Source organism: Eulemur rufifrons, chromosome 27, assembly GCF_041146395.1.
Source record: "Eulemur rufifrons isolate Redbay chromosome 27, OSU_ERuf_1, whole genome shotgun sequence".
In the NCBI taxonomy this organism is placed as follows: Eukaryota; Metazoa; Chordata; class Mammalia; order Primates; family Lemuridae; genus Eulemur; species Eulemur rufifrons.
The window spans coordinates 21083966-21097195 of NC_091009.1; the positions used below are offsets into that span (position 1 = coordinate 21083966).

The 13230-nt window shown below is 36.5% G+C and overlaps 1 protein-coding gene across 1 annotated transcript in view; it reads left to right on the forward strand.

Annotated features, from left to right (window-relative positions):
• USH2A (usherin) overlaps positions 1-13230 on the forward strand; it is a 611994-nt gene that overhangs the window by 467529 nt on the left and 131235 nt on the right. Inside the window, exons 50-53 of the mRNA XM_069459264.1 lie at positions 6090-6313; positions 9210-9414; positions 10405-10602; positions 11139-11293. Of these exons, the coding sequence (XP_069315365.1) occupies positions 6090-6313; positions 9210-9414; positions 10405-10602; positions 11139-11293 (782 nt within the window). The remainder of the gene's footprint in view (positions 1-6089; positions 6314-9209; positions 9415-10404; positions 10603-11138; positions 11294-13230) is intronic.

The following is a 13230-nucleotide window of genomic DNA, read 5'->3' on the forward strand; positions in this document are numbered from 1 at the left end:
ATGAAATGATGAGAATGCTTGTGATTAAGCATCCTCATTAAGCTGAGATTGGTCAATAGAGACAGCCCAATCCTCTTGCAAGACAGTGCTCAACTACATGTGGCACGAACAATGCTGCTCAAACTACAGAGGCTGGACTTGGAAACTCTCTGCCATCCACCACATTCATCAGACCTTGAACCAACTGATGACCACTTCTTCCAGGCTTTGGACCACTTCTTGCAAGGAAAAATATTCAATTCTCAACAAGCTGTGGAAAATGCCTTTTGCAAATTCATCGCCACTCTTTCTCCAGGCTTCTTTGCTGCTGGCATAAACAAGCTACCTTTAAAATGGCAAAACTGGGTCAATAGTTTAGGAGCATATTTTGATTAATTATATTGCTTCTTGTTTGAGATACAATAAACTTTTGATTCCAAATCAGACATTTCATATTTAATGACCTAATATGTTAACATATTATGGATTTATTACTTTAAAATGAATAATATGTATTTCAAACATTTCTGTCTTAAGTTCTAAATCAATAAATATCAAAAGACATTACCCATATAAACAAAAGCCATTTTGGGTCCTCGGTAATTTGTAAGAGTATAAAAGGATTCTGAGACCGAAATTTGAGAACCATTGCTTACAGGTATAGTGATGTGTACTAGAAAATCATGGTAATTAGTTAGTTATTCTATGCTATAACTAACCTGTTGAGTACCTCCTCATCCTTTAGATGAGGTAGCTAAAAACAGGTCTATTAAAGACAACCACAGAGATGGGGAGGATACAAAAGTGTTGTCTTTTCCATACTTTAATAGGTCAGAATTTTAAAATGACAGCTTAACGTCTCATTATGTTTGTTTGTTCATCTGTACCTTTTCTAAAAAATTAGTCAATTGCCACCATATTCCTTCATTTGTTAAACACATATTGTATAGTGACTATATTGAAGATACTCTTGGTGCTTCGTGAGTGTAAAAATGGCTAAGATTCCATTTTTATCCTCAAGGACTTTTACAATCTAATCAAGAAGAAAAATACCTATAAGCTTGTACACAGGCCACAAGAGAGGGATGAACGCATGTGTATACTTAAGACTGCAAGACCACTTCAGTCAAGAGCATAAAAAGGGTTTTTTCATGGGATTGGAATCTCACACAAGGAGCAGGATTTTGAGAGGTGTGGCTGGGGTTAAAGTGTGAAATTAGCAATCTGCAAAATTCATCCAAGCAGGAGCAAGCACTTCGGTTTATTGGAGATACACACCCTATGTAAGGAAAGAGAGGGAGATAAATCTGAGCAGGCAAAAGGATTGGAAAGTTATTTAGTGTTCGGAGAAGAGTCAATGTGATGATAAGAGCTGTGATTTAAGGAGATTAATTAAATTTGGGCAGCAGAACAAATGTGAAGGAGAAGGAAAGAGAAGTCAGAACATCGTTGCCATAAAATACTTAATATTTCACCTGTTCTAAGAAGTGACATAGAGATTACTGTCCACTGGGACAATGGTTCTTAATGTTCTTTTCTTTAGAATCTTTTGAAAGTTACAAACCCTCACTTCAAGTAAAAGTACATAGAATATGCCCCCAAGTTTTCCTGCAGCTTTTGCCTTGAAGTCCATCTGTGGACCCAAATTTCAGAATCATTTCTTTATTTACTTCAGTATGATGATCTATACCAGTCAAACATTTCTTAAACAAATTGTGGCATTCCTCAACTCCTGTGATCCAGAGAGTTTCTCATGCCATTCTGCACCTCCCCCAACTCTGACAATTGTCGTGCAGTGAAGGAATGATACTTTTAGAAAGGGGGGAAAGAAATCTCTCTTTGTTCTCTGACCTTCCTGCAGGTTTCACTGAAAATAGGCAGGTTCCACATGTCTTCTCCGTCCCACTGCTGCTGCTCGCTCCTGTCGTCCCTAATGACTGTGACCTTAATGACCTTCCAGAATATCCATATGGCCCTTTTTCTCCTCAACCTAGCAACACCATCTCTGCTACGTGAGGGTTTGGATCTCATCATATTGTTCCTAAGCCTGGCCTCTCTCACTGCCTGGCATTGTGTGCCTGCCACGAGACCAGGCTGGCTCGTAAAACATCTCTTTATGTACTTTATTACTTAAACTCTTTTATTTGCCTGCAGGAGCCCTTTAACAAAATCACATTGAATTGACTTTCTCACACCAAATCAAATCTCCCTGGTCCCAGTTCAGTTGTCTTTGTCAATATGTATTTTATAAATGGAGTGAATTAACAGATGCTGTTGGAACAGAAGTGCTGGGGTGGCGTTTATGTTTTTAGTGCTCTCTCTGGGCAGATGAGTTGTGCAGGAGTGTTATACAGGTATCTCGGGATGAAAGTCATGCTCGTCATTTCAGGGGATATGTATTCTTGGCCATTTTCTTTCAATATATTTTAAACCTCTTTATTACTCATTTTTTTCTTAGTGTTTGCTTATATGGTTTTATCATTTATGCCATTAATCTTGGGTTGGACTTGATTATATCCCTCAGTATTCAAAGATGAAGATTAAAGCCCCCTCTATCATTCAAAGAGGACAGGATTTTCTGTTAGCCTATGGGAAACTGATCATGAGATGCCTTTGGAATATATGGCCTTATTTCTATTATAAATTTGGCCCATGCAGCCTTGGATGGGAAACTCTGGGTTGAAATTGCTTCAGAATAGAACACTGAGTTTTCATGTCCTGGGCTCTAACTTCACTGGAACTAATGATGACACAAGATGGAATTTGGGAACTTTGCAAAGAAGGAAGTGTAGCCACAGAAATCCATGGTGTAAGAGTTGTATTGAAAGAATAGTTCTCTGGAAGATTTTCATATAACATAATGAATTTTTTGAAAGGTGTAATATATCAATGTTATAAAATATACTGCAATGATTTGGGGAGCATTTTTACCCTACCCCTTCTCTCTTAGTTTTGTGGTGGTAGCCACAGAGCCATCTACTGGTGAAGATAAGCATGACTTTCTTGCCTTTCATGCTCTGCTACTAATTTTATACATTTGTTCTAAGAATAACTAATCATAAACCTTTTTTTCTTTCTTCTAGGCCTAAAATATCTCTTGGCTTAAAATGTAGTCCCCAAGATCAATCCCAGAGGTTCACAATTGATTTGTCATATTCCAGACTGTTTTTTACTACTATCCTATTTTTTAACTCAAAAGCATGATGCATAATTCTTGATCTTCTTTTAAAAAAAATATGGAATACTAGTTTTGCAGATTGAAACTACTTAGAAATTCATCAAGCAGATATGTTTATATGTCTTTCTTTTCAGACCTGGACATTAAATAAGTGTTGGTAACATATTTGGATTATTAATAATAATGTGAGGGAAATATTCTTTCCTCCATGATTTCTCAGTTGTATTCAATCCAATGGAAACCATCCATTGGATATATATGCTGTTGGAAAGACAATGTATGCTATTTGATCTGAAAAATAAACATCTACAAGTTTAATGTGTACTGTACCACTTTAATAACATCTGCATCTTGTCCAAAGAGACTCTTTACCTTTGTACAAATTTAATGAAGAGCCTCTGGAAGAATGAACCAATCCATCCATAATGCATGACCTATTTTGTTTTTCTTTGGGCATATTTTAAATTGTGCATTCCGTGTGTCAAAGTTCAAAAGTCAAGTGCTACATGTGATAAATTAGGTAGGGGTCAAAAGTTATTGCAATGCAGTTTCGGAAGATTGTCTGTCTCTGAATTTGCAGCTCATTCATGCTGAAGTGATGCACTATGGGAATTACTACCAAACTCTGCTCGGCAACATCTGCTCTCCCTAAGTGAGTTAGTGCACGTCAGACATCTTTATGTCAGAATATTGCAGTGATGGATGCAGTCTTCAGAAAATGCTGCATAAAAATCTGGTGTGCCGTTCTGGCCATTAAGTGAAATTACTATTTAAATTAATGGCACTGTCACAGTTTATCTGTGCAAAGAATGAACGCTGATTAGGGTATTAAGTAATTAGCAATTTATCACACTGGAACAAGGTTGATAATAATTAAAGAAGTAATGGTTTACCAAAGAAACTAGAAAGGGAGTCACTTCTTGTTATGTGAGTGAAATCTTGGCTGAAAATTTCAATTCAGTAAAACAAAGATGAAGCTCTTTGTGAAAGAAAGCATCTTTTCTTTCTTTTTTTTTTTTTTTTTTACTAGTATAAAAACAGTTTGTTATCAAAATTTTAGTTGACCTGTCAAAAGTCCCTCAGAGCGATCAGATGACTGATTAGGAGTTTCGAATTAGGTCAATGTCTGCATTTTAATTTTATACTTAGAGCATAGTGAAACCATGAAGTAATTTTGGAGTAGAGGGAGAGAATATATTCTGCTCCCTAAAGGGCTAGTTTTCAGGTTTTGATTGCTCTTTAAAATAGAAACATGAATTGTTTTAAGAAACCTGCTAGAGAAAAAAATGACAATAAAGAATCCAAAGAATCCAAGGTTGTACTTAAATGTCTAATCAGAAGGCAGCAGAAAAATGTCCAAACAATATAAAACTTGAAGCTGTGGATTTTTCTTTTTATTTTATGTGTGTGTCTGTGTACACACATATATGTATGTATTCACATATATACACACATGTTTACCCATCATAGTCAAGACTCACACTACAATGATAACCCTGCTGTGTGTTATTTTTTTTTTTGAAAGAACTTTTCCTGGAAATGTTAAAACAACTAGAATTATTAATATAACAGTTTATTTGTAAACCAATTACTTTGAAGAGTTATCACATTTAGATAAACATGGCAAGCCAAAACTCCGGCATGATCAGTGAATATCATTCATTGTAAATAAGATTTTTTAAATATTGGGAGATACTTTTTAAAGTGGAAATATCAGTGTAAGCATTCTTTGGAGTCATGTGCAGATAAACATCTTTAAGGCATGTGGCAAACAAGTGTCTACTTTCAATTATTTTAAAAAAACCAAAAACACTTAAAACTCCTTGATCCATTATTAGGAGTGTCTATCATAATGTAGGTGTTTGTACAGAACCAGATTAAACAATTCAAGACCCTGGGGCACTTTGAATTTGAGGTTCTTCGTGTTATCAGTCGGGACTAATAAACAAACAAAATTCTAATTAAAATAAATCATTCATCACATTGTGCTGCTGTATAACTGGATATAAATTCTAATGCGATAGCGCTGTGACATGCAGTATAGGCACCTCAATTTCCAGCTTGATCTGACTCTATAGAGTATTATTTATTCATGCTTTAATGTCAAAATTTCTGCTGTTTATCTTCTATGGCAATGTCTAAATGATGTGAACATAGGCAATGAAACTGAATTTGGTGGGAGAAGAGTCTACTTGGTATCCTCAGATACATGTATCTTTCATCAAGATGTGAGGATCAATGATCTTCCCTACAAGGTCTTTCTGTTGCTGCCCCAACCTGTCACCCATGTCTACGATGGATCTAGAACAGAGAGTGGCTCAAAAAACAGTGGCTGATTGGTGCACTTGATTGGTGAACACACCCAGCTGACTTTGAATGCCAAAGAATGGTCACTATTGCAGCTACATTCACAGGAAGAAAGTCTTTGTATCCTAGACAGAACTAGGCAAAAACTTGCAAGGCTCCTACCTCAGGGTTTCCAGTTCTGCTACAGATCTACCTTTCCTCTCTGCCCGGCCTCTGATCCCAGAGTGCTTGGGCGACCTTTTCTGCCTTGTAAATTTCTAGAGCTTTCTGAGTCCCTACAGTTTAACTTTCTTCTGCAACAAGATGTTATCATCACAAAATGGGCAGGCAGTTTTCATGACAGAAATCCGATCTTTTTTTATGGAGCATAAGAGAAGCTTGGCCCTGCAGAATGATTTCCGAACACTTCCTCTTGTGTGTTCTTTTCCTAATTAGTGTCTAGTGCTCTTGGTAAGAAGGACCCTCACTGCACATTTAAATCACCTTGGTAGAGAAAGGCTACCTTAGGTATCGCACCATTTCAGCAACTGCCTGAGTCTGACATTTTTATACCAAACTTTATAGCAGCCTCAGTTTTCTTTCCTTTCTTTATTTCATATTCATATATAACATTTTATTGTTGCAGGGATGTTCTGTTGTGGGCAGGATTATGTGAATATGTCAGATACCATATGCTGTTCAGCTTCCAGTGGAGAGTCTAAAGCACATGTTAAAAAGAATGACCCAGTGCCAGTAAAATGCTGTGAGACTGAACTTATTCCAAAGAGCCAGAAATGCTGTAATGGAGTTGGATATAATCCTTTGAAATATGTTTGCTCTGACAAGATTTCAACTGGAATGATGATGAAGGTAATTGATAGAAAACCTCTCAGAGGTGCTGATTTGACAATGGAAAGAGAAATACATTGTTCATAACTATTTTTCTAAAATAGGAATATAAAAACTCCGGTGTGCATTATTCATTTTCACATTACATCCATATTAATACCGAATGAGTTCGCTATGATTGATGTTATTGCAATGAATTCTAAAGGAATTAATAATGATTAGCTGTTCTCAGGGAAGCTTTACCCAGCACTTCAGATGAGTGCAGGGCTGGAAGTCTGTGTGCTGCCGAAAGAGCCAGCACAGGTTGTCTGGGGCCTTTGCACGGTGCCATTTCATGCCTCTGAGTGCCATGGCTGGAGAGCGAGGGACATTCCTACTTCTTCCCTCTTGACTGCCAACCATAACCCAACACCTTCCTCTGCTAGAGACCTCAGACCCAGCAAATTCACTTAGTTGTGTTTATATCGTATTCCCTTAGACAGGGCAAGATGAGAAAATGCCTCTGTAAGCCACAAAAGTTGAAAATGCTTGTGGATGTGATCATTTAAGCTTATATGCTGTGATGCTTCACACATAGCCATGTCATGTTTGTGGGTATTAAACTTGACCTAGGACTCCAGAAACCTATCAATGAAAGGAAAGGATCAGGAACATTTAAAAAAACAAACACCCTACCCACCATGTTCTGTAGTAGTCTGTCCTTATGAGATGGCTAGAAGTGGGTGACTTGGTCACAGAGAGTGGAAGGGCACTTGCTGAATGAGGTGACTACACAATCCATGTGTGGACATCATACACTTTGGGATGTGAAATAACTCTTATGACATTGGTAGGGGCCTGCAAGCACTTTGTAGCAATGAATGATTAAGATAATACATAAATTACAGTTTGTAATACATAATTTACAGTTTGTAAATTACAGTTTGTAAATTACTGTGATAAGGACAATATTTCTCTATGCTGAATCAAGTAGTGTATTATAGGTAATATTGTTCATTCTATAGGTTTCATTTTGTTTCCTGAACACCTGTCTCCTGGAGACTTCTGTCTTCTGCTGTGATCTGGACAGAATCACTGTAGGATTTCTACACAGTTGGCCCAGTGGATCTTCCCTACACTGTCAACTCAGGAATTCCTTTCACCCCTTTCCTGTGTTGGTCCCCTGTGTTCTGTTCCCCAAGTTTCTTTGCTTTTGGAGAATTATCTTCCTGAGTATAGATGTATACAGGGTAAATTTTTTGAGAGCTTGGTGTATGAATTTATCATTCTTCTACTCTCCCACTGGATTGATAGCCATAGACACAATTCCAGGTTAAAAATCATCTCTACTCAGAATTTTGAAGGCATTTCTGCATTTTTTAAGCCTCTGTTGATATTTTGACTGCTGTCTCCTTGTAGGTAACCATGTTATCTTTTTCTATGACAGCTTTTAAAGACGTTCTCTTCATCCTGCTCTTCTAAAATTTCATGACAATGTGCCTCTATGTGGAAGTTGTTACTATTTTTTCTTTTTCTTTTTCTTTTTGTATTTTTGTGTGTGTGTGTGTGTGTGTGTGTGTGTGATGAGATCTACCCTCTTAGCAAATTAGTTTTTTAAATTTTTTACGTTACAATCCAATGTGAGTTAGGCAGATCTCTTCCAAGCAACATCTCAGGAACCCAAGCCCCTTCCATCTTGTTTTGCTTCACACACAGCCCTGGGGTCACAAAGGAAAGGGAGAGAGAGTGGACAGTTGCACATTGGTGGATCATTCCCGGATACAGAGTACATACTTTTTGTACCCTAGTCACATAGTCGTCTCTAGTCACGTGGCTCCTTCTATTGCACCAGGGTTTGAAAATCCCATGTTCCCACAGAGAAAAGGGGAACATGGACACTACTAAGCATATCACATTGTTTGTGCCACATCCATCCCCATCCAGCTTCCAAAAATGTTGGAGCAGTCCTGTGTGTATTATTTCCCTTCCTTTTCCCTTAGACTTTCTATACTTAAACATTTCTTTTACTGTCATTTGGCTGGGCTTTAAGAAGAAAGGGAGATAAATCCAAGTGTTCAATTCACCATTTTTAAATGAAAGTCTCAAGTCTCACTATACTCTGAAGTAGTTTTCTTTTGACTAACTTGGTGAGAATAATTCAAATTGTTTTCTGTAAAAGAGAAGTTGAATGGGTATCAATTTTTAATAGCAAAAAGTATTCCAAATATAGTATGCTACTTCTATAAAGGAAAAGCAAGTAGATCTCTGTATTATAAGAATATTACTTTATAGCTCCTATAATCTGGGATGATTAAGTATTTAATTTTCCTATAAAAAAAAGTCCAGAGATTCATCAGAGAAAAGGTTTATGAATATAAATAATTATAATGACAATTCATGAAATATTTTGATTTTTTAAAAACTTGAATGAGTAATACTTGATATGGAACTAACTTTCCCAACAGCACAAGGACTGATTCTCAAATATTCCATTCTTTATTTTCTCTAAAACTTCACAAGAAAGTGTCAAATAACAATAATAAAGTAATGACTATTGTTACTATTTTTAGTGTCTATATTAAGTTTAAGGCATTTACAGATACTATTTGATTCACACAATAAATCATCATGGTAAATTTTATTTCCATTTTTCTCTCTGAAGAAGCTGAGGCATTAAGGGTATAAGTGATCTTCCAGGGTTACAGAGCCAGGAAGTTGCAAACTGGAATTTTGATCCAAGTCTGTGTCATTTCAAAGTAATTGCTCCTTTTAGGATACAGACTGCCTTCATTGCTTTTGACAAATTTGATATATTTATTTATCAAATAAGTGGGAGAAAAATTTCATTTGAAAGCTATAAAAATCTACCCCAGGTATGTCTAAATGAAATTTAAAAATCCCTTTCTTTCTCTCTCCCACCCTCTACCACTTGACTTAGGAAGCCAAAGAATGCAGGACCCTCTGCCCAGCATCTATGGAAGCCACAGCATACTGTGGCAGGTGTGACTTCAACTCTACCAGCCATATTTGTACTGTGATGAGAAGGTCTCACAATTCCACAGGGAAGACATCAATCGAAGAAATATGTTCATCTGCTGAAGAAACTGTTCACACAGGGAGTGTAAACACATACTCCTTCACAGGTACCAGAAAGTGAGCTGTCTGCTCATGGCTTAGTGGGGTAGTGAGAAAAAGCTGCTGAAAATGCATATTTATTTCACTCTAACATCATCCCTCCTTAACCTGATATCAGTTAGGTTCCATCATATTTTGGGGCCAGCTAAGTAAAGTAAGGTAACTAAAGACATAATCTGGATATATTGAAAGTTAGTGGTTTAAAATTTATTTTAAGTCTAACTTTAAACAAGGATATATACTGTTTTAAAGTAAATCTGTGCCGTTTTCTGGTATATCCAGTTAATATACAATAAACTCAATTTTCTTTTCCAAAAGCTCAAATGCAGCTTTCAATGAATGCATTGAATAAATGTCATTCATACTTGCAAGCAGAAAGCTAGAAGGAACCTGTCTGATTACTAGTAAAGCTTAGCAGTGTTATTCTGAGGAAGAGGTAAGCCCAAGTGTGGTGCTCCTCCAAGATGGCTGATCATCTTCAAAACAATAACCTTTGCAGTTATTGAAAATGTTAATTTCCAAGCACCATCTTGGCCTTACTGAATTGGTCCAAAATAATGGTTCTTAGCTCTGGCTGAGCTGAGTGAGAAACACTGTAACACTTGGTAAGTTTTATAATAATAAAACTATGAAAGAATTTGGGCATTCCGTCTCATAGAGAAGTCAAGTGTACATGAACTTATGAAACATTAACATCTTATTATACATTAGTCTAGCACTTTTATTTTTCAATCATTTCTTTAATGTACCCCTGGTTCTCCATTCAGAAACAGTGAATTCTATTCTGTGCACTTCCATATCTGTGCACACAATAAACACTTTAAATATTGTTTATGATTTAGAAAATAAAGATATTAGAGATTTATTTATGTGCACGATGGGATTAGAGCTTTGAGCATTTATTTTTCAATGTTTAAAGGTTTTGATATTCATTTTTACTATGATGGTTTAAAAAAGTAAGAATAAGAAAAATGTCACTGTCTGTTTTCTCTTTCCAGATGTAAATCTCAAGCCCTACATGATGTATGAGTACAGGATTTCTGCATGGAATAGCTATGGGCGAGGATTCAGCAAAGCTATTAGAGCCAGAACAAAAGAGGATGTGCCTGAGGGAGTGAGTCCTCCTAGGTGGACCAAAATGGACAATCTTGAAGATGCGATTGTCTTAAACTGGAAAAAACCTATACAATCAAATGGTATTACCTATTTTTAAAATAGAAATAACATAATCCTGTAAATCCATAAGGAAATTGAAATGAATATAATCTACATTTAAATGGCATGCAATTAACTGATAGAAAGTATTTGCTAATAAAGGGAGCTGTAGTTGTATTGCAACTAATCATTCACTTTATGGTATAGCCCTCATCAATTTTTATTAAAATACATAAATAAATAAGTAAAATTTCCTTGAATCCCAGCATATATCTAAGCTGCTTTCAAATAAGCAGAGCATGTTCAGGGAAGGCAAAATAGTTTTAATATTGAAAATAACATTTGTTTGGTAGTGAATGGAAATAAACATAAATGACTCTTTGATTATCTATGTCAAGAACCCATCTCTTCCATAATAGTATAATTAAGAAGTGCTTGAGTGTGGCAATATAATAGTAAATTAAAGTGAAATGAAGCTATAGCATCCCATTTCTTCCTAACACTAAGATTTTAAGTTGTTTGCAAATAGGTAAAATGACAAGACACTCAAATACAGGCATTTCTCTGTGTCTTTTAGGTCCTATTATTCACTACATTCTTCTTCGAAATGGAATTGAACGCTTTCGGGGAACATCGCTGAGCTTCTCTGATACAAAAGGAATTCAGCCATTTCAGGAATATTCATATCAGCTCAAAGCGTGCACGGTTGCTGGCTGTGCCACCAGTAGCAAGGTAAGGGGAGTGTGCCTAAAATCCGCTAAAGTGTTCAATGTGAAGGCTTTTTCAATGACAGAAACAATGTCCCCCTCAAGGTAGTATTAAGTAGGGTATTTGTATGTCTCACTAACTCAGTGCTAGTACATATATCTGGAAGGAGAGATCAGTGTCTAGTAATGAAACAAATGAAATCTTGAACCAATATCATCTTCTCTTTCATACTTTTTCCCCACTAACTGTTTTTAGGTGATGTAAAAAAAAAAAAAAAAAAAATCCATAAAAATTTCCAAACCATTATTCAGTTGAAAAGGGTTTTTATTTCACTATCACATCAACAAAAATTCCCTGATTTTGAAAAACAAAGGAAAGGGTAAAAAGGCCTGACATGGACGATAAATGGTTCTAAGACTTCTGCAATAGCCATGCCAGGAAATGATGACCTGAACTCGGGCAGCAGAGATCAGAGTGGAGAACATCAGAAAGATACAGCGGATACAGGGAACACAATCTTCAGGACTTGGTAGTTAACTGTAGGCAGAGAAATAAAAGCAAAGAGTCATGGATATTTTCAAGATATCTGGCTTGAGCAATTTGTGAAAAATGGTGCCATTCTGCAAGCAAATAAAAAACGCGAGAGGAAAATGTTAAAAAGAATAAGATTGATTTTTAAAAATATATTTAAAGCAACATGCAGTGGAAGCAGATATTAACTTGGCACTGTAAGTGAAAATGTCTGGTTTACAAGATGGATTAAGAAGTGACTGGATTTTGCTAGATATATCTATGTGGGAAGTCGAAGCGATGAGTTTAAATAAAGTCATTGAAGAAGAATAGGGAGAGACAAAAAAAGAACACCATAGGCGATGAGCACTGGGGAACCCTACCAGATGAAGAAGGAAGAAAAGCCCCCAAAGAAGATTGGAAAGAATCAAACAAGTTTGGAGGGAAATAAAGAAAGAGCCATTTCGCAGAAGCCGACTTTGTCAGAGGAAGCTCAGGAGGAAACAAACACATAGAACAGTTTTGATTCCATTCATTTGCTTAAAACTTTAGAAGAGCAGCATCTTCACACACTGCAAGAACCATCAAAATAAGACATTCGGTCACACTGCTGGGCCACAGAGTATGCATACCACTTCTTGTTCAACAGACACCCCAGAAACCTCTCTGAACATGCCACCATTTAGACAGATGACAGCTGATTGGCCCAATCAAAAGTTATGGTTTGCATGGTTCTAGAACAATTCCGTACTTTTGGTGTAGGCACAGATTATGCCTACTAGACACTGAAACGATTGGTTAAAAAGTGAAATCAGAGTTTATTCTGTGAAAAAACAAATGCGACCCATTTTTGTCCAAAGCTATGTTTTGACAATATTGACTAAATAATTGATTGATTTATTATTTTTTCTTCTCACTTGGTTCTTTGTCTAGAACATTGGCACAGATACTATAAAGTCATCCCAAGTATCACGGGAAGAGCACAAAAAAGCCTGCCCATTTACACTGTTCAAAGTATATCATATGCAAGCAAGTTCAGATGTGGGGTTTGCTCCATATTTACTAGTGCTTAAAATGTACAAAATCAGGCTGTTAAAATGCAAAGACACTGATGGGCCATATGGAAGAGAGTTATCAAGAGTTCTCTAGTAAGACAGTCTGCCAGCCAGATTTTACTTGTTTAAACACTGAGGGCTGCACTCTGCCGTCAAAATTGTTGTTGAACCTGTGGTGATAAATGGTAGTCTGAGACTTATGTAATGTATTCAAGGTCAGATTTCATTGTTTAAATAGGATGGGAGGGAAAGAGTAAAAAAAGGGGACTGCTTCTCCCTGCCCCTGCTAATGGTATGCCAGGCCAGACAACAACATTTTAAAACAAAAGTGACATTCTCATTGATCAGGATACCTAGTGTAGTATTACAATAAATTGCAGTTTAATTCCTATGTCT